This window comes from Puma concolor, chromosome D2 (assembly GCF_028749965.1).
Source record: "Puma concolor isolate L17-30 chromosome D2, mPumCon1.1.hap2, whole genome shotgun sequence".
Lineage (NCBI taxonomy): Eukaryota > Metazoa > Chordata > Mammalia > Carnivora > Felidae > Puma > Puma concolor.
Genome location: NC_141677.1, coordinates 38,803,845 through 38,831,390, shown reverse-complemented (window position 1 = coordinate 38,831,390; position 27,546 = coordinate 38,803,845). Strand labels below are relative to the sequence as shown.

At 49.7% G+C, this 27,546-nt stretch overlaps 1 protein-coding gene across 4 annotated transcripts in view; it reads left to right on the top strand.

Annotated features, from left to right (window-relative positions):
* Positions 1-27,046, top strand: part of DLG5 (discs large MAGUK scaffold protein 5) — a 127,964-nt gene extending 100,918 nt beyond the window's left edge. For all 4 annotated transcript variants that reach the window (XM_086680101.1, XM_086680102.1, XM_086680100.1 and 1 more), the window contains 14 exons: positions 334-423; positions 722-872; positions 4,484-4,646; positions 4,750-4,883; positions 5,560-5,706; positions 7,005-7,188; positions 7,795-7,943; positions 8,810-8,980; positions 9,842-10,038; positions 21,099-21,242; positions 21,475-21,602; positions 22,808-22,917; positions 23,614-23,723; positions 25,218-27,046. In XM_086680101.1, coding sequence (XP_086536227.1) covers positions 334-423; positions 722-872; positions 4,484-4,646; positions 4,750-4,883; positions 5,560-5,706; positions 7,005-7,188; positions 7,795-7,943; positions 8,810-8,980; positions 9,842-10,038; positions 21,099-21,242; positions 21,475-21,602; positions 22,808-22,917; positions 23,614-23,723; positions 25,218-25,321 — 1,982 coding nt within the window. In that variant the 3' untranslated portion in view covers positions 25,322-27,046. The remainder of the gene's footprint in view (positions 1-333; positions 424-721; positions 873-4,483; positions 4,647-4,749; positions 4,884-5,559; positions 5,707-7,004; positions 7,189-7,794; positions 7,944-8,809; positions 8,981-9,841; positions 10,039-21,098; positions 21,243-21,474; positions 21,603-22,807; positions 22,918-23,613; positions 23,724-25,217) is intronic.
* The last annotated feature ends 500 nt before the right edge of the window (positions 27,047-27,546 follow it).

Here is a 27,546-nt window from a genome sequence, read left to right as displayed (position 1 = left end):
ATAGGCATTCCAGTGGTGTTGCTTCCAGCCATGTGGGGTGGAGACAAGCAGTCCCCTCTGTCACTTGGGTTACTGTCCTTGTCCAGGGCTAGGAATGAGATTTGTGGGATTCTGCTCTGGAGCGGTCCAGGCCCGCAGTTTACTCAAATACTGGGTGTTAATATCCGCTTTCCTAGACCGTTTCACATTTAGGCACCCTCAGGGGTAAGTAGCAGGGCCTGCTTTGCATTTGTCCTGACTGTGCCTCTTTCCTAACTACTGAAGGGGTGGTGAAGGAGCAAGGGGTGGTGTTAAATCACAGCCCTGAAGTTTTGTCCCCTTGTGGAACCACAGGGTCTTCGAGCAACTTGCAGTTCAAGGCGGAACGCATTAAAATCCCTTCGACACCAAGATACCCACGGTCTGTTGTGGGCTCCGACAGAGGTGAGAACTCAGCATTCCCCTCCTCTCCTGCTAGCTGACTCCAGCCTCATTGTGTGCGATGTCTGGGTGCAGCAGGCAACCTCCTCCTCATCCCAGCCAGTCCGTGCATGCCTCAGGCCTGGTGACACGGGGGATAGAGAGGCCACGCAGAGCCCAGCACCTAAATTCGAGACCATGTGGTGTGGCCATGGTGTGGAGCCAACCATGTGCCTGGATCACGTCTCCCTCTTGGGTCTCGGCTACAGGAGAACGGAGATGTGAGACTGCGGCCCGAATTACTTTGCACCTCTCCCGGCAGGTTCGTTGTCACATTCTGAGTGCAGCACGCCTCCCCAGTCACCCCTGAACATCGACACCCTGTCCTCATGTAGCCAGTCCCAGACCTCAGCCTCCACGTTGCCCAGGATTGCCGTCAACCCCGCGGCCCTCGGGGAACGGAGAAAGGACCGGTGAGTGGGACCGGGCATCCGTGCCGTGGGCATGGCAGTGGGCGGTGTGTCCCCGCAGGGGGCGGGGCTTGTTGGGAGAGGCAGCAGGTGTGGGAGGGTTCTGACAGGGTCAATCCCAGGGCCAGGCTGCTTTGGGTCGCCTAGCGTTCTCTGGTGTGTTGCCCCAAAGCTTCACCAGGAAGCCCTGCCACGGAGTGCTAAGAGTGGGCAGGTATGCGTAGGGGGCAAAGTGAGGGGCAGATAGGCTGCTTCCACTGAGTGTCCACGAGAGGTGGTGAGCTGCAGCAAGTGATACTGGACCACCTGGTGGTGACGATGCAGTGGCACCATTCACTGCTTCCCTGGCCCTTGATGAAGCACTTCCGTGTCACAAGTCAGGAAATGCTCCCAGTGACCCCATGAGCATCATTATCACCGTTGTCATCATTATTGGCTCTGTTTTACAGATAAGGAACCTGAGGCCATCCTTACTCTTTGCTTTTTGGCCTCAGGACACACCTGCATCGCTTGCCCCCTCATTCCCAGGCTTTTTTTTTTTTTAATTAAGTAATCAATTTATTTTGAGAGAGAGAGAGAGAGAAAGAGTGCTCATGCACATTTGAGCAGGGGAGGGGCAGAGGCAGAGGGAGAGAGAATCCCAAGCAGGCTCCACACTGTCAGCGCAGAACCCGACTTGGGGCTCGATCTCACGAACTGTGTGAGATCATGACTTGAGCCGAAATCTAGAGTCAGACGCTTAACCGATTGAGCCACCAGGTGGCCCCCACTGAGCTTTTTATTGTGAAATAAAATATACACAGAAGAAAACATACATAAAGCACAGAAGTATAGCTTAGCCATTTATTGGTTTATTGTAAAATGCTGGCCAATCTGCTGAGGTTTCAGGTTAACTTAAGGCTGGTATCAGTCCAGACATGCTTCCTCTGAGGGGTCTCTCACTCCCCCCACAAGCTCTGCACACCTCACCCAACTTTCTTGTTCTTCACAGTAGAATTTACTAGATCATACTTATAGTGAAGAGGTCCTATCCAGATCCTAAACCTTCAGAAGATCTGATGAAACTCAAACTTGGCTTTATTGAATCACTTAAAAGCAACAGAGCCACTCTCGTTCCCCTCAAATCCAAAATGCTGAGGGCGCTTGTCACTGTGAGCCTCGGAAGAGACCCTGCAGGGTGGGCCCAGCATTAGGAAAGTCCTTTGACTTGAAAATCTGTATTTGTAAGACAACCTAACAAGTAACCTAAGAACCTGGCACATACTAACTGGAGCACAGAAGTATACCTAAACGCCAACGCACCTCGGCCCACAGAAGAAGCATGTACGGTTCATGTGGGAGTGTCCCGCCCATGTGACACATACACAGGAGCACTAACCTGCACTAAGTCCTGGGTCTGGTGGGTGGTTTTACCTAAGTCCAGCTTAGGTCATTGAGAAACTAGGTGACAACTGAAGTGAGTTCCCTGGAAGCAGAAAGGGCCTTGTCACCTGTAGTTGGGTATCCCCTCAGTTCCTGTAGCCTACAGAGAACTGGGCATTGCTCTGGGGAGAGAAAAGTGTCCACATTCCTGCCTGCACGGTGCTCTAGTTAGAGGCATGAAATTTAGCATGTGTAGCCTGACTGAAGAAAAAGCAGCCTTTTTCCCCTGATTCTAAAGTACATTATCCTATAACTTCTTATTATAGAAAATGGGGAAAATAGAAAAGTGGAAGAGAAGTCACATATAATCTCCTCAACTGAAGATTCGGTTGCTGTTTCCCTTCTGTTAAGTGTGTGATGTACATTGTTTAAAGGCATGTTTTATTTGTATTTCCCATACAGAAATACTTGCTTCAAAGTATTTGTTATATCGTGAAGTATGCTTTGTTAATCTCTTTCACAAAGCAGCCTTATTCTGAGAAAACTCTTGTGCCTACTGTAAGAAACTTAGATCATTAAGGGGATGAAAAAGTAAGGATCACCTCAGGTCCCTCACTTAGAGGTGCCATTGTTAGCATCTTGGTAGGGTCCTTCATAGAGACGTCTCCATGCGTGAGGAGACACGTGTACATGTACAGATTTATGTAAATAGGATTACACCCACCTGTGTGCTCATGCAGTGTGTGCCTTCTGTGTCTTTCCATGTCGGCAAATCCTGACTCATCGTTCATAATGGCTTTGTGCCTTCTGTTATATGGCTCTTACCTCCTGCTTTTTTGAGATAGAAGTATGTTTTGGAGGTGGAACACAGGAAGGGTGATCAGCAGGGGATGAGGAGCCCAGACCAGAAACGAGATCTGCCCGCACCTGCTGTGCTGTCCTCCGAGGCTGGCTGGGGGTGTGAGGATGGTGTGGTGGCTGCTGGATAAGGCTTCTTATAACTCCAGACTGCTGGTGCTCTGATACGTGTTGCGTCTGGAAGTGACCACGGGTGCAAGCCAGGGACTGAGGTGTCTGAGCTGCAGGGTCAGGGAGGGCATTGCAGCTGGGTGAGTTTGGGAGGAGGAGAGGGCAGGGAACGTGAAGGGATGAGACAAGAAGGATTGTGATCTCAGATCGCCAGAGGACTGAGCCCTGGGCCGTGGGGTCCCAGCCCAAGGCCCGCTGTGCTGGAGAGACTACTGTGCCTCTAGGTGGCAGGGGTAGGGTGGCTCAGCGGCCTGCCGGTCTGTCCAGCAGTCTGTCACAGTCTGTGAGTCTGCCCCCACCCACGTGCTCTGGAGGGGAGCCCAAGGACGTGGTGCTCCAGCTGGCTCCTCCCTGGACCTTTGGCTGCGGTTTTGTCCCGAGAGGAAGAGCTTAGGACAGCACAGTCCTCATGGGATGATTTGGCATCACCTGGCCATCTTTCTCTCCGTTAGGTTCCAGGCGTCTGTCATCCTTCTCTGAGCATCCCTCTTTTCTTTCTAACTTTTTGCACCTTCCAGATGTCTTCACCACCACAGATCCCTCCTGAGACTGCCCGTGGCCACCAGGCCCAGGTTTTCCTCCCTGAGGAGTCTGAGGTTGGCCTGACATGAGGCCCCCGCCTGAGCCCCCTCGTGCCCTTGGCACGGTGGACGGCTGCCCCCGGGCCAGCAAGTGCATGGTCACCGCCTTGCTCCGAGCCTCCCTGCTCCCTTTTTAATGGCTTGGGTTTGCCGCGGCTTAATTTCCATGGTCATTGTACATCACCCTATATACTGGTAAATATAAAAAGTGATACTTGATATTGTTTCTTCTGGGTGACTGTCATCACAGGAGCCATTTTTTTTTCCTCCTGGGGCATCTTGGGACCCCACTGGGGTTTGTAAATTGCACATTCTGTTGAGGCAACTCTCACGTTATGAAACTTCGTGCTTTTTCCCTGCTATATCAGTGTTTATAATTCACATGGCCCATTCTTTGTGTCTTTGGGACTGGGTGCTTCTGTGTCCATTTGGGGGTGTCGTGCTTATATTGCATGAGGTTGTGGGAATGTGTATCACTGCCATACAAAGTGGGGTCATTGTGTTTTCATCCAGCTGCGTCATTATAGGAGCACCCGGCGATCCCTGGCCCTTTCTGCGTAGCCGATTGCATGCCCGACTTCAGATTTTCCCCATCCCTTTCCTTTGTGTTTGAGTCCCCACAACTGTTGGCTCTCTTCCAAGGCCCTATGTGGAGGAGCCACGCCACGTCAAGCTGCAGAAGGGCTCGGAGCCTCTGGGCATCTCCATCGTGAGTGGAGAGAAGGGCGGGGTCTACGTCTCCAAGGTGACTGGGGGAAGCATCGCCCACCAGGCTGGCCTCGAGTATGGGGATCAGTTACTTGAGGTAAGTGGGAGCTGGCCTTCTGCACTTTGTTCTTCCCTCCGCCTTTCCTCCCCCGGTCCCCACCCCCCACCACATCACCAAGCGTGCTCTGCATGTTTCCTAGTTCAATGGCATAAACCTGCGGAGTGCCACGGAGCAACAGGCCCGGCTCATCATTGGACAGCAGTGTGACACTATCACCATTCTGGCCCAGTACAACCCACATATGCACCAGCTCAGCTGCCACTCTCGGTCCAGGTGAGGGCCTGGCCTCTACGAGGGCCATCTGGGCTGGGGGAGGAGAGAGGGTGCAGCCAAGGTGCTAGCTGTATGTTCTGGGCCGTTCAGTTGCCGTAAGAGGGGAGTTGGCCAGCCCTGGACTTGGGGAGAAGGACATATAGGGGGAGGATGTGAAGTAGGATACCTGAGGTGTGGGTTTGGAAGCATGTGGCTGGGTCCCCCGGTGCAGCAGGAAGCCCCACACAGGTGTGTGGTAGCCAGGAGCTGAGGCCCTGGGGGCGGGATTTTCATGCAGTGTTCTGGCCCTCAGTCCCCGAGCAGACGCTGCCTGTCTCTGCCCCCGAGCTGTGGGTTGCAGGGCACGTGAGAGAAGGGGAGAACCTGCCCCTGCCATGCAGCACTGCGCAACTCAGCGAAGGGGGCAGGATGTGCAAACGCAGTGAATGTGTGTGTCCCCAGGCCGACACCTTCAGAGAGGACCCCCTGGTTGAGGACGGGTGGGGAGGAGAAGACAGATCCTGTCAGGTGGATGACCCGAGTCCAGGCTCCCAGGAGAGCTACTCTTCTCAGGGCTCAGAGCCATGTGACCCAGTCTCTGTTCACAGCCCAGCCCTGGTCCCCGCCAGAGAGCGGGTGGCTGGGGACGGCTGAGGACTGTGTGCCTTTCCTTACTCTTCCTGACCTCGGTCCCCAGCTCCCACCTGGACCCTGTCGGCGCTCACTCCACTCTCCAGGGCAGCAGTGCCACCAGCCCGGAGCATCCCTCTGTCATCGACCCGCTGATGGAGCAGGACGAGGGCCCTGGTGCCCCCCCGGCCAAGCAGAGCACCCCCAGTTCCAGGTCAGCAAATGTGTGCTGTTCCCGCATCTGCTCCCCGGCCCGGTGGGGTGGACAGGCAGCCATCGCTGTGGCCCGAGCGCATCCTGCCGGCGTCCCCCTGTGCCGCAGACCGCAGAGCAGCTTGTCAGGATCTGGGATGGGAAGCGTGCCATTCCTTCTTCCTCCCTCCGTCCCGACCTTTCCTCACTTTCTTGTTTTTCTCCTTTTTTCTCATTGACTTGTTCTTAGCTCTGCCTCCTTTCCTTCCTCCTTTTTTCATCTACTTGTTTTCTGACTGTCTTTAGACAGAATTCCACAGTCAACACCCAACCAGGACCTGGGCTGTGGCCATCACCAGCAGTCGCCCCCAGGGAGCCGCGGGTTTAGAGGGTGACAGGCAGGTGTCCAGGCATGTGCAGCATGTGCTGGGAGAGCCACTATGGGCCATGACGGAGCAGTCAGTGAGAGTGTGACAGGGAGCTGTGATAGTTAAGTTGAAATGTTCAGGGTGAGCAGGGTTTAGCCACGCAAGTGGTGGGCGTGGAGAGGGGTCAGGAGGAGGGGGTCAACTTTTGTGTAGCAGCAGGATCCAGAGGGAAGATGGGGAGAGGGCCACGGGGCCAGGGCACATGGCAGTCATTCTGTAGTTCCGGACAGAGCTATCCCCTTGACCAAGCCCTGGCCTCACCCAGAATGCAGCCACCTCTGTCCTCTGCCCTGGGTCCATCTCGCTGGAACCTGTCTGCAGTAATCACAGCTGGCCTGTCCCCTGGGGCCCCCTCATCGGTGACAGGCACTGTCGTGTTGCCTCCACTCAGTTTGCTGGCACTCAGTCTCCCTCCTACATTGTGAGTTCCTTGATGGCAAGGGGCCCTCTCTTCATGGTTTAGCATGGTCTCTGGGCCATAGAAGCTGCTCAGTAAACATTGGTGAATGGTTTGTTTTGTGCCCTGAACCATGAGACCGGCTCTCAGTTCTGGCAGAACAAGGTCAGGAGAACACATGCCGTCCAGGTGGGGAGAGACGCTGCCTATGGCGCTCGGCTGGCAGCTGGGCCAAGAAGTAGGGGTGTTGATTTCTACTGGATCCCCAGCTCGTTTTCTCAAGTGGGGCCACGTTTTCACCTCTACAAACCCCAGCAGCTGGCCTGTAAACCAAGTCACTAGAACCAGAACCCAGATGGGACCACCTGTCAGCTCCCAGTGGTTCTGAAACCTCATGGAGTGAGCGGAAAACTGTCCAGTCATTAGCCTGTTTGGTCGTTCATGCCCTGCTCCCCGCCGTGTGCGATTGAGGAACTTTATTTTCCTAACCAAAAGGATGGTGGGAGAAGCCAACAAGAAGACCCCAGAGCCGAGACTTGTCTTCATCAAAAAGTCCCAGCTGGAGCTTGGCGTGCATTTATGTGGAGGGAACCTGCACGGGGTGTTTGTGGCTGAGGTGGAGGATGATAGTCCTGCCAAGGGCCCCGATGGCCTTGTGCCAGGAGACCTCATCCTTGAGGTGAGTTCTGGGCTGCCGAGCAGCAGGCCCGCCCTTCTCTGCCCACACCTCTGGACTCTTGTGATCTCAAGTGGCCCAGGAGGCAGAGAGCACAGCTTCTTGTCTGGTGCCCCCTGTTGAATGCTTTGAGGATCCTCGGGGTGGGTCACAGGGATGTGGGCAGGGCCCTGGCTTGGGTGCTGGTGTCGGGAGGGAAGCAGGAGGCAGGATGCTCTGCTGTGTGAGCAGCAGGACTGTGGTCTGATGGAGTGTCTTCTCCCTCTGGCTGGGTCTCCCCTTTGATGGGGGAGAGGGCTCATAGGTGTTCAAAGACACAAGTAGCACGAGTGAGATAAAGTGCCATGTTTTATAACCCTTACTTGCTGGGGAACTGGCACAGGGTCTCTCCTGGGAGAAGCTGTTGAGGGCAGGGCGGACACTGGCAGAGGACTGGCAGGTCCAGACTGCCTCTGGGCAGAGGACTAGGCCTTACCTGCAGAGGTGAGGCAGGCAGATTCCCAGTTGAGGGGATCTTAAATCTCTGCCTTGTCCCACAACTGCCCACTCATGGGTACCCAGGCCGCCCCGGCCCCTGTCCTCTGACCTCAATTCCCTGTCCTTGGGCAGTACGGCAGTCTGGACATGCGTGGCAAGACGGTGGAGGAGGTCTACGTGGAGATGCTGAAGCCCAAGGACGGTGTCCGTCTCAAGGTGCAGTACCGCCCTGAGGAGTTCACCAAGGTGAAGAGCCTGCCTGGTGACAGCTTCTACATCAGGTACCAGGGGCCAGGGCTTCTGGGGATTCAGGGCCAGGGGCGGGGCTTCCTGAGGAGACTGGTCCTGATGAGTGTCTCTGAAACACAGAGGGTGGGACCAGGGTCCTTGTTGCTTGGGTCCCAAACCACAAGTTCACGGTGAGATGCTTATGACTTAGGAAAATGCCTGAGGGTTTGCAGGACCACACAGGCTCCCTAGGGCTTGGGGCCTGGGAAATTTTGAGGCCACGGAACCCCATTTTCCAGTGGGCTGCACGCTTCTCCTGCCCTCCCCCGCAACCCAAGTCTGCAGATTCATCTGCAGTGTGTGCCCAAAGTGCTTTACGACTTGTGTGTGGCTCAGACAGCAGGTGTTGTCTAGAAGGGGCTCACAGTTCCTTCATGTTCTTTAAGTTCTGAAGCCACAATGAATAAAAATGCCGCTCAACTAACTGTGTACCATAAGGTACAGGTCTCTGTCTCTAGGACATCTTCCTTGGTGGGAGATGACATTTCCATCCTGAGGAGTTTCCATTCTATAGGAACCATTGACCTTGACTCAGGGAAGAAAGTCCTTCCATTTGGAAGGGGCGATATGGTTTTGGTCCTTGGCAACAAGATCTTTCTCTGATGGATGTGAGGCAGCCCTTGTCCCCAGGGAGCCCCCGGTCTCAGGGAGGCAAGGTGACTTTGTCCTGTTGTGTAAAGCCGGGGCTCCCTCCTTTGGGAACTGCCACCAGGAAGGGGAGAGGTGGGTCCTGATCGTGGCCTGGGGAAAGCTTAGAGCAGGGGGACTGTCCCAGGAGACTGGCTGCCAAGTTGTGTGGCTGGTCAGTCCTCCAGTAGCCAGCAGCTTCTGATCCCGGTCCTTCTGTCACCTGGTCCAGGGCCCTCTACGACCGGCTGGCCGAGGTGGAGCATGAGCTGAGCTTTAAGAAAGATGACATCCTCTACATTGACGACACTTTGCCTCAGGGCACATTTGGGTCCTGGATGGCCTGGCAGCTGGACGAGAATGCCCAGAAGATCCAGCGTGGGCAGATCCCCAGCAAATACGTGTAAGTGTTGGTGTCTGGGCTTGGGGGTAGGGTGGGGCCCAACCTGGGGCTGTCCCACAGGATTGGGACGCATTCTGCCGTGCACCCTGGCTCTGGTCTGTATGTTTTGCCCACACCGCTTGTCCAAAAAGCTGCTCCTAGCAGAATTCAATGTTTGTAAGTCACTGCTATACGGAAGCATGGTGGCAACTCAGGAGACATAACTTTTTTATTTTTAACCGATTTATTGAGATGTATTCATCCACCGTGCAGTTCACCCCAAGTGTACGGGTTCAGTGGCTTTCAGTGTATTCACAGCCATGTGCCACTGTCCCCACCATCCATTTTAGAGCCTTCCCATCACCTCAGAAGCAGCCCTGTCCCCGTTAGCTATTAGCTGCCTCCTGCCCCCGCTACCCGAGGCGGCCATGACTGTGCTTGCTGCCCCTGTTGAGTTCCCTGTTGTGGACTTTCATGCGAGTGTGGTCTTCCGAGACTGGGTGCTTGCTTGCACTTAGCATACCATTTTCAAGGTGCTTTCATGTTGCGGTGTGCGTGCGTGTCTCATTCCTTTTTTTGGCAGGAAGTGTAACTTGTCCTGTCACCAAGGGAGGGCTGTCCTAGCAGCTCCTTTTGACACTCACCTGAGTGTAGCAGTTGTCCCTCTCTGAGAGCTCCCCCAGCACTGGGGTGTGTGTCGCCCCCACATCAGTGGTCCCAAGGGGTCCTTGGTGGCATGGGTGGGTGATGTGGCCAAGGAACCTGGAGAGGAGTGTTGGAGGAGCCTGGAGTCCTGGCTTGCACCCTCTGCACGGGCAGGGCAGGACGGGCGGGCGGTGGTCCCTAGGCCCTTCCCAGCACCACTGTTCCCTGTGACCACAGGATGGACCAAGAATTCTCCAGGAGACTCAGCATGTCTGAAGTCAAAGACGACAACAACGCCACAAAGACGCTGTCGGCAGCTGCACGCAGATCCTTCTTCCGAAGGAAACATAAGCACAAACGCAGCGGTTCCAAAGATGGGAAGGACCTCCTGGCCTTGGACACCTTTTCCAACGACACCATTCCACTCTTTGAAGGCAAGGCTGAGCACACTTGCTCAGAATTAGGTTTGCCATTGACTGCAGAAACCGCACAGCAGTGACAGTGACTTAGACAAGATAGAGGCTTGCTCTGCTCTCGTGCAGAAGCAGTTGTCTGGGTTGGGGTGGCAGCGCTGCTGTCCCCAGGGCCTGCCCTCTGTGTGACATTGCAGCTCCAGCCGTCACATCCGTGTCCAGGCAGCAGGAAGGAGGATGGGGCGAGAGTGTGCTGCAGCCGTGTGCGCCTCTTTAAACGGCTTGCCTGGAAGTCCCAACTGGTGACTTCTGCTCACATCTCATTGGCTACTTGCATCGTCAAGAGACCCTGAAAAAGCAGGGTCTTAGCTGGCACTGTGCCGGCCTCGGTACCTAGTAAGGAAGAGAGGAAGGATAGGCATTGGATGGGCGGAAGCAGACTCTGCTCGATGTGTTGCTCCTGGTTTGTTTCGGGGTTATCATAGGCTGTTTGGTGGTAACCGAGAGCCACCAGTCTCTGTGGATCTTTGGCCTTTTCTGGCTTCACTCCTGTGTCCGTTGATGATTCTGACAAGATCTTTCCAGGACCAGGCACCCAGCCAGGGCTGGAGTTGCATATTTGGGAGCGTCAGACATCCCCTGGCAGATTGCCCTTGTGGAAAGGGTGCACTTGTCCTGTAAAGCAGGAGGCCCTTGTGAATGCCACTCCTGGGACCCGGGTGTGTGTCCAGTGTCCTAGAATGTCGCCCTCATGGGCAGGCAGGCAGTGAAGGTGGCACTGAGCAGCAGCCAGTAGGACAGCTGGTTTCTTCCTTCCCTGCCTTCCTCCCCTCCTCCCTTTTTTATTTTTAAAATTAAGGCCTTAGGTACAGGGGGTTGAGTGAATCCCACCCTTGTTCATGGTCTCTGTCTCTCCCCGTCAGGACAGGGTTGGCAAACCCCAGCCAGTGGGCCACATCTGTTTTTCTGTGTCCTGGAGCTAAGAATGGATCTTTCTGTGTAGTCTTTTCTATTCTACTCTATTCTGTTCTTTTATTCTTTTATTTATTATTTTGTTTTTATTTTTTTAATATTTATTTACTTTTGAGAGAGAGACAGAGAGACAGTGTGAGCAGGGGAGGGGCAGAGAGAGAGAGACACACACACACACAATCTGAAGCAGGCTTCAGGCACTGCACTGTCAGCACAGAGCCTGATGCGGGGCCTGAACACAAACTGCAAGATCATGACCTGAGCCAAAGTCAAGCGATTAACCAACTGAGCCATCCAGGCGCCCTGATGTTTACGTGTTTAAATGTAAAATGTAAGAAAGACTATCTTTAGGTGCATGAACCTTTTGCCAAAAACCTTTGCTTGGTTTTGTTGATCTTTACAGAAAAATCTGTTGATGTCTTAAAGCAAGGTTTTGTTCTTTAGGTTTTTTGTTTTTTTCCCCCTTTCATTTTTTTGATCTTTAGTTTCACATTCCCCTTCCCCTTTTCCCGTAGACACCATCTCTGGTGTCTTCCATGCGTGTCCTGGGGACGTCTTTGAAGAATAGAAATTTGTCCATTCTTCGTTTGGTTCTTCGGGGTTTTTACGTTACATATTTGGAAATTGTGTTTAGGCACACACACCTTTTGATTTATGATCCTTCCTTGGTAAATTGACCCTTTTGTTCATTATGAAATAATCTTCATCTCTATTAATGTTTCTTGCCTTAGAGTCTGTTTTGTCTGAATTGTGACACCCATTTTCTTTTTGTTAGTTTTTGCATAGTTCACCTTTCCTGTCCCTCTCCTTTAAACTGTTCCGTAGCTTTATATGTAAATGTCTCCTGTAAGCAGGTTGTAGGGTGTTTTTGTTTTTTTTGTTTTTTGTTTTGTTTTTTAATGTTTACATATTTTTGAGAGAGAGAGACAGACCATGAGCGGGGAGGGGCAGAGAGAGAGGGCGACACAGAATCCGAAGCATGCTCCAGGCTCTGAGCTGTCAGCACAGAGCCTGATGCGGGGCTCAAACTCAGAGACCGCGAGATCATGACCTGAGCCAAAGTCAAATGCTTAGCCAAGTGAACCACTTAGGCACCCCTAGGGTTTTTTTGTTTTTTTGTTTTTTTTTTTAAACCCGCTGTGACAATTTGTCTTTTTTCATTTTTTGAAATATCATATATGTAAAGAAAGTGTACATACATTTACAGAACAGTGTACCACATGAGCTTTCACAGTCTGAGTGAGCATACTTGTGGCAATCTTTATCATCTGATCAGAGTATTTAATTACCCCATTAAATATACTGGTAGGTTTGGATTTACTTTTACTTTCTTACCATTTGTTTTATGTGGTTCTGCCTGTTTTATGTTTCTTTTGTTTCCTTGCTTACCTTTTTTTTTTTTTTGGCTGCATCAAGTATTTTCATTATTCTGTGTCCCCCAGTCCGTCTGTTCGTTTTCCTAATTGATTTTGTTTGTTCCTTGGGGGGTTGCAGGAGGCCTCACGGCGTACGTGTCTGCCTCAGCACCAACATAAGTCATCACTCTGGCCATTTCCCTAAAAATTCTAAAATACGGGAACCCTCTGACTTCCAAGTACCTCCTCCCCGCCATTCCCGTTACCACTTTCATTCGACGTGTATTTTGAGCCGGAGACTGTATCGTTGGTGTGCACGCCAGTCATTCACTTGTACGCGCCCTGCCTCCTGCTCTTCACGCCTGCCTGCAGCTCTGCCCCCCCGCGCATGCTCCCTCCTTGCCGCCGAGCAGCTCCCTTTAGCGTCTCTTGTTTCCCTGCTTTCTTGAGATAGAGTCGACATGTAACCCTGTGTGGGTTTAAGGTCCACAACGTGATGATTTGTTACGTGTGTCGCGCAGTAGGTACCATAGTACCACAGCAAGGTGAGTTAACGTGTTACTTCACCTCACATAGTGGCTGTTTTGTTGTTGCTGTGGGGTGACCTTTAGCACTTCCTGTCGTGCAGGATCCTGGGCGACACATTCTCTCCCTGTTTGCTTATGTGTTTTCCCATCATCTTTGGAGACTTTTCACTCCAAATGGAGTGAAAAATGGATATGGATATTTTGGATATGGATATGCAAACGGATATGGAAGTTTAAACGGGCAGTCTTTTATTTCTGCGTTTTCAAGATACGGTCTTCTGGCTTTCATGGGGCATTCATTTCCTAAGGCTGCGGTAGCAAGTATCACAGGTGTTGTGGCTAACACAACGTACGTTTATTCTCTCACAGTCCTGGGAGCTAGAAGTCCAAAATCTACCTTTGGGTCCAAAAAAAAAAAAAAAGGCACGGCAGGCCCACACTCCCTCCAGGGCTCTAGGGGAGAATCTGTTTCTTACAGCTTCTGGTGGCTGCCAGCGTGCCTACACGTGTGGCCACATCACCAGCATCTTCACATCTCTCTGCTCCGTGTTCCTTCACCTTCTCCATGTTTGTCTGTCTCAGAACTCCCTCTGTCGCTCACAAGGGCCCACGTGATTGCGCTCAGGGCCCGGGCGATCCAGGATGAGCGCCTCCTCCGAAGATGCTTCACTCAGTTACTCTTCGCTCTGTAAGGGAACAGTCCCAGGTTCTGGCGCTGGGGGAGACTTGCTCTAGGGGGCGCATTGCAGCCTCCCCCCACGTCGTTTCCAGTGAGAAGTCATCTTTCACGTTGTTCACAGTGCGGAAGGTAACGTAGTCTGACCCTTCTCCATCCCCCCGGCTGTCTTGAAGATCTTCCTTGTCTGCGTTTCTCAGCAGTCCTACCACGAGGTACGAGGTGTGGTTTTATGTCTACTCGGCTGGGGCTTCGGTGGTGGCGGTGGGTGGTTCTTAGCGCTTCCGGAATCTGAGGCCGGATGTTTTCGTCAGTTTTGGAAAAGGACGGTCCAGTGTTTCTCGTACGCTCCTTCTGTGCTGTTCGTCTCTCTCCTGTACGTCAGTTGTTTGGCGATGTCCCTTATGTTTTATACGCCTTTCCATCTCTTTTTTTGTCTCCGTGCTTCAGCCTGGAGAGCCTGGATGTTTTCAGCAGACCTTTTTCTTGCTCGGTAATCCACATAACTTTAAATTTACCATCTTAACAGTTGTAAGTATGGTACAGTTGAGTAGTGTTAAGTGTATTTGCACCGTTGTGCCCAAGACCTCTAGAACTTTTTATCGGGCCGTACTGAAACCGTACCCACCGAACACTAATTTTCCCGCCCCCCCCCCATTCCCCACCTTGACACCCACATCACCTTCTACTTCTGTTTCTATGATTTTGACTACTTGAGACATTTCGTGTGAGTGGAATCATACAGCATTTGGCTTTTTATGATGGGCTTAATTGCTTAGCAAATATCCTGCAGTCTCATCCATATTGTAGTATGACAGGATTTCTATGGATTTCTTTTTGTTTGTTTGTTTGTTTGTTTAAGGCTACATAGTATTCCATTGTGTATACCTACCCCATTTCCTTTATTCATCTTGCAGTGAATTTGGGTTCCTTCTGCCTCTTGGCTATTATGAAGAAGGCTGGGTGAACATGGGTGTGCTAATATCTCTGCTTTGAATTCTTTTGGCTATATTACTGGAAGTGGGATTGCTTTACCGTATGGTTTCTATTTTTTTTTTTTAATGTTTATTTATTTTTGAGACACAGAGAGACAGAGCATGAACGGGGGAGGGTCAGAGAGAGAGGGAGACACAGAATCCGAAGCAGGCTCCAGGCTCCGAGCTGTCCGCACAGAGCCCGACACGGGGCTTGAACCCACGGACCGTGAGATCATGACCTGAGCCAAAGTCGGATGCCCAACCGACTGAGCCACCCAGGCGCCCCTCTATTTTTAATTTTCTTGAAGGTCCTCCATACTGTTTTCCATAATGGCTGCACTATTTTACATTTCCACCAACAGTGCACAAAGGTTCTGATTTATCTGCATTCTCGCCAACTTGTTATTTTCTGTTCTTTTCATGTGGCCATCCTAATGGGTGTAAAGGTCGTATCTGAGGGTAGTTTTTGATTTGCATTTCTCTTATCATTAGTGATGTAGAGCATTTTTTTAAAAAAATAAACTTGTTGGCCATTTGTATATCTTCTTTGGAGAATTGTCCGTTCTAATCCTTAGCCTGTTTTTAAAAATTATATGTCTTTTTGTTGTGGGTTGTAGAAATTCTTTATAAAAATAGAACTACCCTGTGATTCATCAGTTGCACCCCTGGGTATTTACCGAAAGGATACAAAAATACTAATTAAAAGGGATACATGCACCTTGATGTTTATAGCAGCATTATCAACAATAGCCAAATTATAGAAACAGCCCAAGTGTTCACCAACTGATGAAGGGATAAAGAAGATGTGGTATATATGTACAATGGAATATTACTCAGCCATCAAAAAGAATGAACTCTTGCTGTTTGCAACAACATGGATGGAGCTAGAGAGTATAATGCTAAGCCAAATAAATCAGTCAGAGAAAGCTAAGTGTGCCATATTATTTCACTATGTGGAATTTAAGAAACAAAATAAATGATCATAGGGAAAAAAGAGAGGCAAACCCAAAAACAGTCTCTTAACTATACAGAACAGACTGAGGGTTACCAGAGTGGAGATGGGTGTGGCATGGGTGAAATAGGTGATGGGTATTAAGGAGGGCACCTATTGTGGTGAACATCAGGTGTTCTATGTAAGTGTTGAATCACTAAATTTGATTCCTGAAACTAATATCACATTGTATGTTAACTAACTGGAATTTTTTTTTAATATTAATTATTTTTGAGAGAGAGAGAAGGAGCAGGGGGCTGAGAGAGAGGGTGACACAGAATCCGAAGCAGGCTCCAGGCTCTGAGCTGTCAGCACAGAGACTGATGCAGGACTCAAACTCAAAAACCATGAGATCATGACCTGAGCCAAAGTCAGATGCTCAACCAACTGAGCCAACCAGGTGCCCCAACTAACGGAAATTTAAATAAACCCTCGAAAAATCAATTCCGGATGTTAGCATCAGATGTATGTTTTGCAGATATTATCTCCCATTTCAGAGGTTGCCTTTTCACTCTATTATTTGCTTTGATGCTCAGAAGTTTTAAAATCTGATGTAGTCCCATTTGTCTGTTTTGCTTTCATTGCCTGTGCTTTTTGTTCTGTTCAAGAAATCATTGCCCAGGGTGCCTGGGTGGCTCAGTTGGTTAAACATCTGACTCTTTTTTTTTTTTTTTAATATAATTTATTGTCAGATTGGTTTCCATACAACACCCAGTGCTCATCCCAACAGGTGCCCTCCTCAATGCCCATCACCCACTTTCCCCTCTCCCCCACCCCCCATCAACCTTCAGTTTGTTCTCAGTATTTAAGTCTCTTATGGTTTGCCTCCCTCCCTCTCTGCAACTCTTTTTTCCTTCCTCCCCCCCACCCCCATGGTTCTCTGTTAAGTTTCTCAGGATCTGCATATGAGTGAAAACATATGGTAACTATTTTTCTCTGCCTGACTTATTTCACTTAGCATAATACCTTCCAGTTCCATCCACATAGCTACAAATGGCCAGATTTCATTCTTTCTCATTACCAAGTAGTATTCCATAAACGTCTGACTCTTGATTTCAGCTCAGGTCGTGATCTCACGGTTGTGAGATTGAGCCCTGCTTTGGGCTTTGTGTTGAGTGTGGAGCCTGCTTAAGATTCTCTGTCTCTAGCGCGCGCTCTCTCTCTCTCTCTCTCTCTCTCTCTCTCTCTCTGCCACCCTGCCCCCCACTCTCGCCTGTGCTCTCTCTCTCTCTCTCTCAAATAATAATAAAAAGAAATCATTGCCCACACCAATGTCATGAAGGTTGTTCTCTGTTTTCTTCCCAGAGTTTTATGATCTTAGGTCTTCTGTTTGGATCTTTATTTCATTTTGAGTTAATTTTTGTATATGGTATAAGATAAAGGTCCAACCTCATTCTTTTCCATGTGGGTATCAGTTTTCCCAGCACCATTTGTTGAAGTCCTTTCCTGACTGTGTAATCTTGACACTCTTTTCAAAAATCATGTAGCCATTATACAGGGTTTATTTTTGGGCTCTCTCTGTCTTCCACTGGTCAGTATATATGTCTTTATGCCAGGACCACACTGTCTGATAACTGTTGTTTCCTAGTACGTTTTGAAATCAGGAAGTGTGAGGCCTCCAACTTTGTTCTTTTTGGATTCTTTTGGCTATTCAGGGTCCCTTGAGATTCCATATGAATTTCAGGGTTTTGTTTTTTTTTCTTTCTGCAAAAAATGCCATTGGGATTTTCAGAGGGATTGCATTGAATCTGTAGATTGATTTAGGTAGTATGGGCATTTTAACAATACTGAGTCTTCCAGTCCAGAGCATAGGATGTCTTTCCATGTATTTGTATCTTCTTTGATTTCTTTTTGCAATATTGTGTAGTTTGTAGTTTACAAGTCTTTCACCTCCTTGGTTAGGTTGGTTCCTAAGTATTTTTTCCTTTGTGATGCTCTAGTAAACGGGTTTGTTTTCTTAATTTCTTTTTCAGAATGGTCATTGTTAGCATATAGAAATGCAACTGATTTTTGTATGTTGATTTTGTATTCTGAAACTGCTGAAATCATTAGTTGTAACAGGTTGTGTGTGTGTGTGTGTGTGTGTGTGTGTGTGTGTATTCTCTAGAACTTGTTGCATAATTTTGTGTCATCTGTGAACAGATAATTTTAGTGCTTGTTTTCTAACGTGGATGCTGTCTTTCTTTCCTGGTTTAATTGCCCTGGCTGGGATTCCCAGTAAACCTGTTGGATAGTAGTGGCAAACGGGGGCATCTTTGCCTTTGTTTCTGCTCTTGGAGGGAGAGTTTTCCATCTTTTGCCATTGAATATGATGTTAGCTATGGACTTTTCATATGGCTTTTGTTATGTTGAAGTAGTTTCTGTCTGTTCTAGTTTGTTAAGTGTTTTTATCATGAGAGGGTATTGAGTTTTGTCGAATGCTTTTTCTGTGTCAATTGAGGTGATGTGGTTTTTGTCCTTCATTTTGTTAATATGGTGTATGACATTGATGGATTTTTGTATGTTGAGCCATCCTTGCATTCCAGGGATAAATCCCAGTTGGTCGTGGCATATGACGTGTTTTTTGATGTGTTGTTGAGTTCAGTCTGGTAGTATTTTGTTGAGGATTTTTGTGTCTATATTCATCAGGGATACTGGTCTGTAGTTTTCTTGTTGTGCCGAGGAATGAGTTTGGGAGTGCCCCCTCCTCTTCAATTTTTGGAAGAGTGTGAAGAGACTGATACTAATTTTTTAAATTTTATTTTGGTAGAATTCTCTGCTGAAGAAGCCATCTTGTCCTGGGCTTTTTCTTGTTGGGAAGTTTTTTCTATTACTTGCAGTCTCCTTGTTATAGCTCTGTTCAGATTTTTAAAAATTACTTCATGACACAGTCATAATACATTCTATGTTTCTGGGAATTTATCATTTCTTCCAGGCTGTTTACATATAATTATTCATAGTAGTTTTCTATAATCCTTTTTATTTCTGTGAAATCAGTTATGTCCCTTTCTTCACTTACTGCAGTTATGTTAGGCTTCCCCCTTTTGTTCTTCATTGTTCTAGCTAAGAGTTTGTCAATTTTCTTGACCTTACTAAAAAGCCAAGTCTTGGTTTCATTGATTTTTTTTCTGGTTTTCTGTTCTCTGATTTATCTCTGCTCTCTATTTTTCCCTTCCTTCTGCTAAATTTGGGTTAGTTTTTTTTTTCCCCCTGATTCCTCAAAGCGTGAAGTTGGATTGTTGATTTCTTCTTTTTCAATGTCAGCATTTACTACCACAGATTTCCCTCTTAGGACTGCTTTTCTGCATCCTGCAAGCGTCGGTATGCTGTGTTGTTTTCATTTGTCTCCAAAGTTTTCTAAATTCCTCTCTGATTTGTTTCTTTGACCCTTGGGTTAAGAGTGACTTGTTGCATTTCCAAGTATGGGTCTATTTTCCTTTTTTTTCTTTCTGCTGTTGATTTCTAGTTTCATTCCATTGTCAGAAAAGATATTTTATATAATTTCAGTCTTCTTAAATTAATTTTGTGGTCTATCCTGGAGAATGCTCCCTGTGCACTTGAGAAGAGTGTGTATTCTGCTGTTGCTGGTTGGAGTGTTCTGTGCCTGTCTTAGGTCCACGTGGTATGTAGTGCTTTGTGGTTCAGCTGCTCTTTCCTTATTTTCTGTCTGGCTGTTTTGTCCATAACAAAAGTGGGGCTTTGAAGTCCCTATGAATATTGTGTTGCTGGTTCTTCCTTCCGTTCTGTCAATGTTTGTGTCATGTATTTGAGAGTTCTGATGTTAGGTGCATGTGTGTTTATAATTGTTGTATCTTTCTGGAGAATTCACCCTTTTGTCATTATATGATGTCCTACTTTGTCTCTTGTGACATCATCTGCCTGAGAGTCTGTGTAGGCTGCTAGAACATGACTACCTTGCTCTCTTTACATTCTCAATTGCACGAAATAGCTTTTCTCTGTTCTTTCACTATTAGCCGGTGGGTATTCTTAGAACTAAAGTGAGTCTCCCAAACTGCATGTAGCTGGATCTTATTTATTTATCCATTCAGCCCATCCATTCACATGTAATTACTGATATGGGAGGACTTATTTCCACTTGAATTGTTTTCTGTGTGTCTTATACCGTTTTTGTCCATCTCTTCCTCCCTTGCTGCCTGCTGTTGTATGCTTTGTGGGTTTCGGGTTTTTTTGTTTGCTTTTGATAGTGACAGGTTTTGATTCCCTTCCCATTTCCCTTCATGTATATTTTCAAGAGATTTTCTTTTTGGTTACCATTGAAATTACATAAAACCCCTTAAAGTCTTAAAGTTATAACAATCCATTTTAAACTGATAGTAACTTAATTTCAGTCTCCTGGAAAAATTCCATGTTACACCTCTGTGACCCCAACCCCATTTATGTTGTTGATGACACCTATTACCTCTTTTTCTATCAGTGTATAGACTAGCATAGATTTATAATTACTTTTATGCTTTCGTTTTTAAATATCTACACCAGATTTAGAGTGATTTACATGCCTACATTATGTTACTTCCAGATTCTCTATATGTATCTTTTCTCTTCCCAGGGAGTTTTATATTTTCTGTGGTTGGATTTAATGACTTGTGAGATGTTCTATAGCTCTCTGAATCTGTAATTGTGAGGACTTCCAACAAAGCAGATTATTCAGGGAGGAACAGGAATCTTCTAAATTGGTATCCCACTGTGTGGAATGTTCATAGTCATTAGGGTAGAATATGATTCTTGCTCAAATAAGTTGAAGGCATAGTGAGTTGATGTCCATACACAGGGAAATGGAGGTGTAGATGCAGTGTATCCATGCATGGGAAGTTCAGAAGGAATGTGGGAGGGCAATATGAATTAACAGGGATGCCTTCCAGAAACATAACACTGACTGGAAGAGGGAGGTGCAGAATGTTTATAGTGTTGTGTCGTTTTTGTTGGGCACATGCACACACACAGCATATTTACTAGTCTTTTTTGAGTATGTAAAAATCAACATGTGACAACAACAAACATCTGGAAGGATGTACTTCCAGCTCATAATAGTGGTTATGAGGAGGCTGGCGGGGACCAGGACTGGAGAATGGGTGTCAGAGCTGTTTCGCCCTACCTGTAATGTTCTGATTTTTAAAAGGGAAGATGTGTTCATCTTTTCGTGGAGGAGTTCCTTTGCCCCAGGACTCCTCAGAGGCTTTAGTCAGAAATGCATAGGAGTTCCCAGATGGTCGTTGTGGCCACCAAACCCTCCCCTGCTGACCGGAACAGGTCGGCTGGTCACCAGGTTGAGAAATGCGCTATAGGAAGCCATGTAGATATACGTGGATAATCTTCATGTATGGAGGTGTGGAGGTGTGGGTGAGGGAGGGGACAGACTTCCCCTCAATTCTGCCTGTGAGCTTGGTGTGCCCAGGACAAGGGGACTCTCCAGTACTGAACAGGCGAACCGTGCTGAGCTGCTCACTCTACCTGGCTCTGGATGTGTGGACTGAAGCGGGCAAAGCTGCCTGGGCTGAGAAAGGTCAGGGCAGCAGTGGGTCCCCGGCCTCTCTCCCTCCCTCTGCTCCAGGCGCGTGCCTGTGACACTGCCCCTGTCTCCCACAGATTCGGTGAGCCTTGCCTATCAGCGGGTCCAGAAAGTAGACTGCACCTCCCTGAGGCCCGTCCTCATTCTGGGGCCCTTACTGGATGTGGTGAAGGAGATGCTGGTGAACGAGGCGCCCGGCAAGTTCTGCAGATGCCCCCTTGGTAAGGGGCACCCTCTGTGCCTACTGGGCTATGTCCACCTGTCCCCTGGGGCTGCGTTCCATGGTGTTTCTGAGTCCTCCTGACTTGGGTCACATTGCTGTGTGCCTTCCGGATCTTTCTCTGGAAGTAAGGATGGCAGAACTGCTCTTCTGCACAGTGTCCTTGCCCAGAATGTGCTGGGACAGCTCACCATGCCAGGGGGCATCCTCATTCCCGTGTCTGTGCTTTGCAGAGGTGATGAAGGCCTCCCAGCAGGCCATCGAGCGGGGCGTCAAAGACTGCCTGTTCGTCGACTATAAGCGGAGGAGTGGCCATTTTGATGTGACCACGGTGGCTTCCATAAAGGAGATCACAGAAAAGGTACCTGTTGCCTCAGACCAAGGGTTAGGGTTTGAGCATTTGGGCGTGGATGCCTGGCCCTTTTGGATCTCTGCCTTGCGTGTTTCTTGGGCCTTCGGTGAACTTGCCTGTGTCCCTTTAGTCCAAGTCGCTCTCCTCGAGGGTTGCCCCCACTGCTTTTGTGTGCTTCCACGGTCACCAACAGGATGCTAGTCCCTGCGCACATGTCACCTCTGTCCCTCTGAGGGGATCTGATGGGAGCTTTGAACTCTAGGAAAGCCCCACACGGGGGATTCTACAGCAGGGTCCTGCATCTGCTCTGCTTATGTGCAGACGTGTTTACGTGTGCCTTGTTCTGGGGACAGGGCGCCCAGCCTCCATCAGGGTCGCTGCCCCTGAAAGGATTAAGAGCCATTTCGGTGTGTCTTTAAGGCTCTTGAAGGTACTGGGGTCCGTTTGCCAGGCAGCATGAGGAAAAGTGGGGAAATCTGGAAGGGATATTGGAAAAGCAGCTGTTGAAGGTGTGGCTACTCTTTGGTGTCCTCCTCACTGAGTGGAGGAGGTGGATGTGCTCCAGTTAGGGGTGCTCCAGGAAGGTGGAAAGCTGGCCGACGTTGGGCTCCCTCTCTGCAGCTTGCGGGCATCGGGGAGAGCCACGTGCAGAGGGCCCGTGGTCTTTCCTTGGCTCACACTCTGCCCGCAGGCTCAGGGAATCCGGGGACACGTTTCAGTCACAGCCACTCAAAGACACGCACTCCCCTTCCCCGGGGCAGGCCCTGCTGAATCTCCATGTCTTCTTTTGCTCAATCTGGCAGAAGTGAGGCTTCTGAGGCCCGGCTGGGGGTGGGCTTTAAGAAAGTTCCCTGTATCTGGGCAGAGGAAGGACAGGAAGTTTGGAGGTGGGCCGTCCAGACCCCACTCCACCCTGGCTCCGAGCCTTGACCACCATCAGAGTTGACAGCTTGTGGGGGAGAGATTTTCTGGGGTAAAGCTCCCCACGGTTTTTCCTACGTGGTCTTCGTGGAAGACTGGTCATGCTGCCTGGTTCACGGGTAAGACCTTCGTGTTTGTGTATGGAGTGAGGGAGAGCAGTATGGGAGAGGTGGGACCCAGCAGTGGCAGAGAAAGGCAGGAGGTGTCCTCAGAAGGGTGTCAGTGTTTCTGAGGCCCAGCCCACCGCCCCCTGCCTGTCCCGGGGCACTTACTGTTCCCCCTCCCCCCCTCAGAACCGGCACTGTCTCCTGGACATCTCCCCCCATGCCATCGAGCGGCTGCACCACATGCACATCTACCCCATTGTCATCTTCATCCACTACAAGAGCGCCAAACACATCAAGTAGGTGCCCGGCTCGGCGGGGGCTCGGCAGGGGCCTTGCTGGGGATGGGGCTGCTGGCTCAAACGCTAGGCAGTGGGGGCGGACGTGGGAGAATGAGACGGGCAGGGCAGCGTGTGTGGGACCCTCCCCGTCTCAACGCTCAGTCAGGCAGGGTTAACCAAGCACAGCCCTCCTCCCACTGCACCTTTGCCCTCTCTGGTTGCTGCCACGGTTCCCGGAGTGTGCGTGGCTTTGTCTGCTCTGCTTCCTGGGCGTCCCACCCCTCTTTGCCCTTCCGCCTCTCAGCTTGGTGCTCACGGGGACACGGTGACTAGCTGACCTGGGCTGGATCCAGGTCTGCTAGGAGCTGGCTTGGGTCATGGATGAGCCTTTATTTTCACTGAGCTTTAGTTTTCACACTGGTTGGGCTGACAGCTCGTCAAGCCCTCCCCTCCATTTTGCCTTTCTGTGCTTCTAAGCTTCCGGTTCCTGCACCTGGGGACCAGCTGGGGGGCGGGGGTGTCTGTTCTCTGTGTGCCTATAGTGGGGCGCCCACCTCCCCTCTACTGCCCAGAGCACTCCATGGGGCCTGCAGGCTGTCGCTGTGCTTTACCAGAGGAGCGCATGGGGCCCTGTTGACAGAAGCCCTGTTACACCGGAAGGTGGAGGGCCCTGGGAGGCAGGAGACTCAGCCTGCTTCTCTGGATGTCTGATAGGGAGCAGAGAGACCCCATCTACCTGAAGGACAAGGTGACTCAGAGGCATTCCAAAGAGCAGTTCGAGACGGCTCAGAAGATCGAACAGGAGTACAGTAGATACTTCACAGGTAGGTGTGGTCTGGCCTTGTCCACCCGGACTTTTACCCAGGCAGCAACAAGTTCATCTCACAGCACAGGTGCCGAGCGTAGAGCTCCAGCATTCTAGCTGGTGGCTGCGGCCATCTGCCCTTCACACCCTCCAGGGCGCTCCACTCTTGCCGTACGGTTTGGCGAAGAAAAAGCTGCACTCTTACCAGCTTTGATCTTCGAAGCACCGCAAACCGAAAGAAGCACTTCACTTTGTGGCTTTCAGCCTCTGATGAAACCAGTCGTTTGTGGTGGGGTTAATGAACACTGGGCTCGCAGAGGCAAGGACCATGATTTTAATTCACTTGTAGGGACTGTTGTGATCTGGTTTCGTGTTTCTTGTGCAAAACATTGGGTCTCAAAAACCAGACTCGGAGCTTCTATGTATGTGTATGGAGTTTCAATCTTCAATCTGTCACAGACCAGTATTTAGTCAAATATGTTAGTAATTACTAGAGAAATGAAAATTTAAAACTCGAAAACTTACAAAATATAACCTTTGACTTTCTTCTCTTAGTTTCAACAGACATAAAATTACTCTTGTCACAGTTCGACAGCAGTTTCTAAATGCTCCCTGTCTATTTCTGTCCATACCTGTGGGAAGTGGCCGGGGACCGTTTTGGCTACCGGTGCTGTTCCATGGAGCACACTGAGAGCTCTGGGCTAGTGTCTACGGGACCTCTGGTGTTGAAAGCCTGCAGGGCAGGGCTGGCCATAGCTGGGGACGTATCATCATCTTGCCTGGGAGTCTTCACTGGCCTATGGGGATGCGCCGGCTCCTTAAACTTATTCTTGTTTCTGGAGAATCCTGCTGCTGATTGAACCATCGCAACAGAGCCCCAAACTGCTTTCCCATGTGCCAGGCTCCACATTGCAAGACTAGGCAAGCCCCACCCAGGGCATGCGGTGAGAGTGTGCAGTTGGTGTGAGTGGGCAGATCCTGGTCATCCCTGTTACAGGGGCCCATGAAGCCTGGCAAAAGAAAAATTTTTTTTAAAGTTTATTTATTTTGAGAGAGAGCGTGAGTGGGGGAGGGGCAGAGAGAGAGCGAGAGAGAGAGTATCCCAAGCAGGCTCTGCACTGTCAGCGCAGAGCCCAACGCGGGGCTCGAACCCACGAAACCGTGAGATCCTGACCTGAGCCAAAACCGAGAGTTGGACGCTTAACCAACTGAGCCATCCAGGCGCCCCTGAGCCTGGCAAAATTTGACACCAACCTTCATCTGAGCCCGCATTTTCAGCATCCTACTACTCAACAGCTGAGCAGAGGGACAGATAAAAAAACCAAAGTTATTTGCACTCAACTCTTTTCTTTCTCTTCCCCAATTTCTTGCTGATGGAAGAGAGTGAGGAAAGAAAACCAAGCAGCTCCAAACAGGCAGAAAACCAGAAAAAGTAAAAGATGTATTTATTTGCCACAAGCCTGGGGTCTCACTCACTCTGAACTCAATGATGTGTTTGGGGGCTCTCTTGCAGGGGTCATCCAGGGAGGAGCCCTGTCGAGCATTTGCACTCAGATCTTGGCAATGGTCAATCAAGAACAAAACAAAGTCCTGTGGATTCCAGCCTGCCCGCTGTAGAAGAATGCCACGCTGGAAGTTGCTGCGGCTTGTCTGCCGGCATAAACGTCTGGCCCAGCTCCTTCTCAGTGACTGAAAGTACACGTCTATCTGTATATAAACATGGAGGGGAAGGACCTGTGCACATGGACTCCGGAAGCATCTCCTCTGTAGACCCAGGGCCACAAGTGAACAGGATCCGGGCCCAGGCCATTGGACTGCCTTCCTCTCACACATGTGCTTTAAGACGAAATAAAAAAACACAAAAGACTTTTCGATAGAGGGGTTCAACACCACCCTTTCTTTAGCCAGCCGATCAGAGATGCTGCAAAGACAACCTTTCAGATCACACGTTTACAAGCCTTTTCTAAGTATTGGTTGCTTATGTTTACTTGAACGGCTCCATGTTGTCGGTGCCCAGCCCTATCCCTCTGTCAGCCACCCCCCGTGTTGCTTTGGTGTTGGGTTTTGTTCCTGCTTTTAGCAAAATGACTCTGGAACCTCGCTGGGGCCCACTTTGCTCTGGGAGGTTCCTGTCGGTGGGACCAGAGCTTCAAGAAACTTCCCACTCCACGGTGGCACCTCTCCTGGAAGGGACACGGTGACTGCACAGGCTTAGCCGCTCTTGTGGCAGGACCAGTGCCTTTGTAGGGCCGAGTCACCAGCAGCCGTGTTCTCCCTTCCTGCGCCAGGAAGACCACGTAGGCTTCCTGCACCCTCATTGCTCGGGCTTTCTGTCCTACCTTCCGTGTTCTCTCATTTCTTCTCCATCTGTGATTGTTGCGTCCGCATTCTACCTGGGGTCACCACCACACCGTAGTTCTGGGCAGGGTGTTAGTTAACCGAGGGCTGGCGCGTGCTACTGGGACCTCTTCAGCTTCTGTAAATAATGACCGCTTTATCAGTGCAATTTTTGCAGGGTGACTCTTAAACGCTGGGGGCTGGGGCAGGTACATCAGCTGTCTCTGATGTGAAGACACTCGTGTTTCAGACTTTGAACCCAGAGCGCTTAGGGGAAGCTTAATGCCGAGTGTCCTCACTGTCAGACATCTAGAGAGCGGCCGAGGACCTTCTTAGTCCCGGTGACCGTGCTCCCAGCATAAACACGACCCCACAAGAACGTCTTTGTTGGGGGTTTTGTTTTGGTTGGGTTTTCTTCTTTTCTTTTTTCTTTTTCTTTTTTTTTTTTTTTTTTTTTTTTTTTTTTGCACTTCTGATGCTGGATATCTCCGGCTGAAGATTTGATGTGGTTCCTCCTTAAACTGTGCGTCCTGTTAATAATAGGTACTGTACTGGGCTCCGTGGAAGTGTCACTGGGGTAGGACCTATATTTTAATACTATTCCTAACATTTCATTTTACTAGCAAGAAATCTTTGATTTCATTTTATTCTTTGTAATTCTAGACACTAGATTGTAGATTAGCCAAACTGACATTTTTTAAAAAAAAAGGGATATATTTTCTTGCACAGTTGTTCAAAAAGAGACATGTGTCAGTCCTCAGTGCTGCCCTTTGTTTCACAGGTACGCGTCGTCTTCTAGCTCAGACAACCAAGACAGACGGTGGGCTGTCTGCGGTCCCACCTGGTGCCCTCTGGCTCTCTCTCTGGGTTGCGGCCCGAGTGGGACTGTGATGGTAGTGTGCACAGGTACTGTTCTGACAGACTGGGATTTTCTGTACTAAAACCTTACTTTGTATCAAAAGTTACACAGACTTTAGTACAATAAATAAAGGTCAATTTCCGTAACTTGTTGAAATGAAGATACCTGTTTTTTAAATTGGTTTTCTGTCTGTTCCCCGTCCTTCGGCTCTCTGCATGTAGCCGGAATTGTCTGGTGTGCGAGGTTCTCTCCGGCGCCTGTGATACTCAGGAGCCCCTTTGACCTGCTGCCTGCACCCTCAGCTGCTTACATTCAGAGCTGTGAAGAGCAAAGGAGATTTGAAGGACATGGAGATCCCCTAATGTCCTCAGTAAGGGGAGGAGGCCCAGGTCAGGCCCGGGGCTAAAGAAGGCCGCGCCTGGTGTGGGGGCTGCACTGTGATAGGACCCAGCATTGCAGTACCACGTAGGGCTCTCTGGAGTTTTGGGGTGGCAGGAAGCCCGGACTGGCCTCATTAGATGCGCCGAGGTGTGGGTCAGAGCAGAGTCCTTCTCCTCTGCTCTTTTTGCCCGGAGGCCTGCAGGGGCACCGCACCATGCCGCTGCGGTGACCTGGCCAGCGGGGGCTGATTTGGTGTTAGTATCTC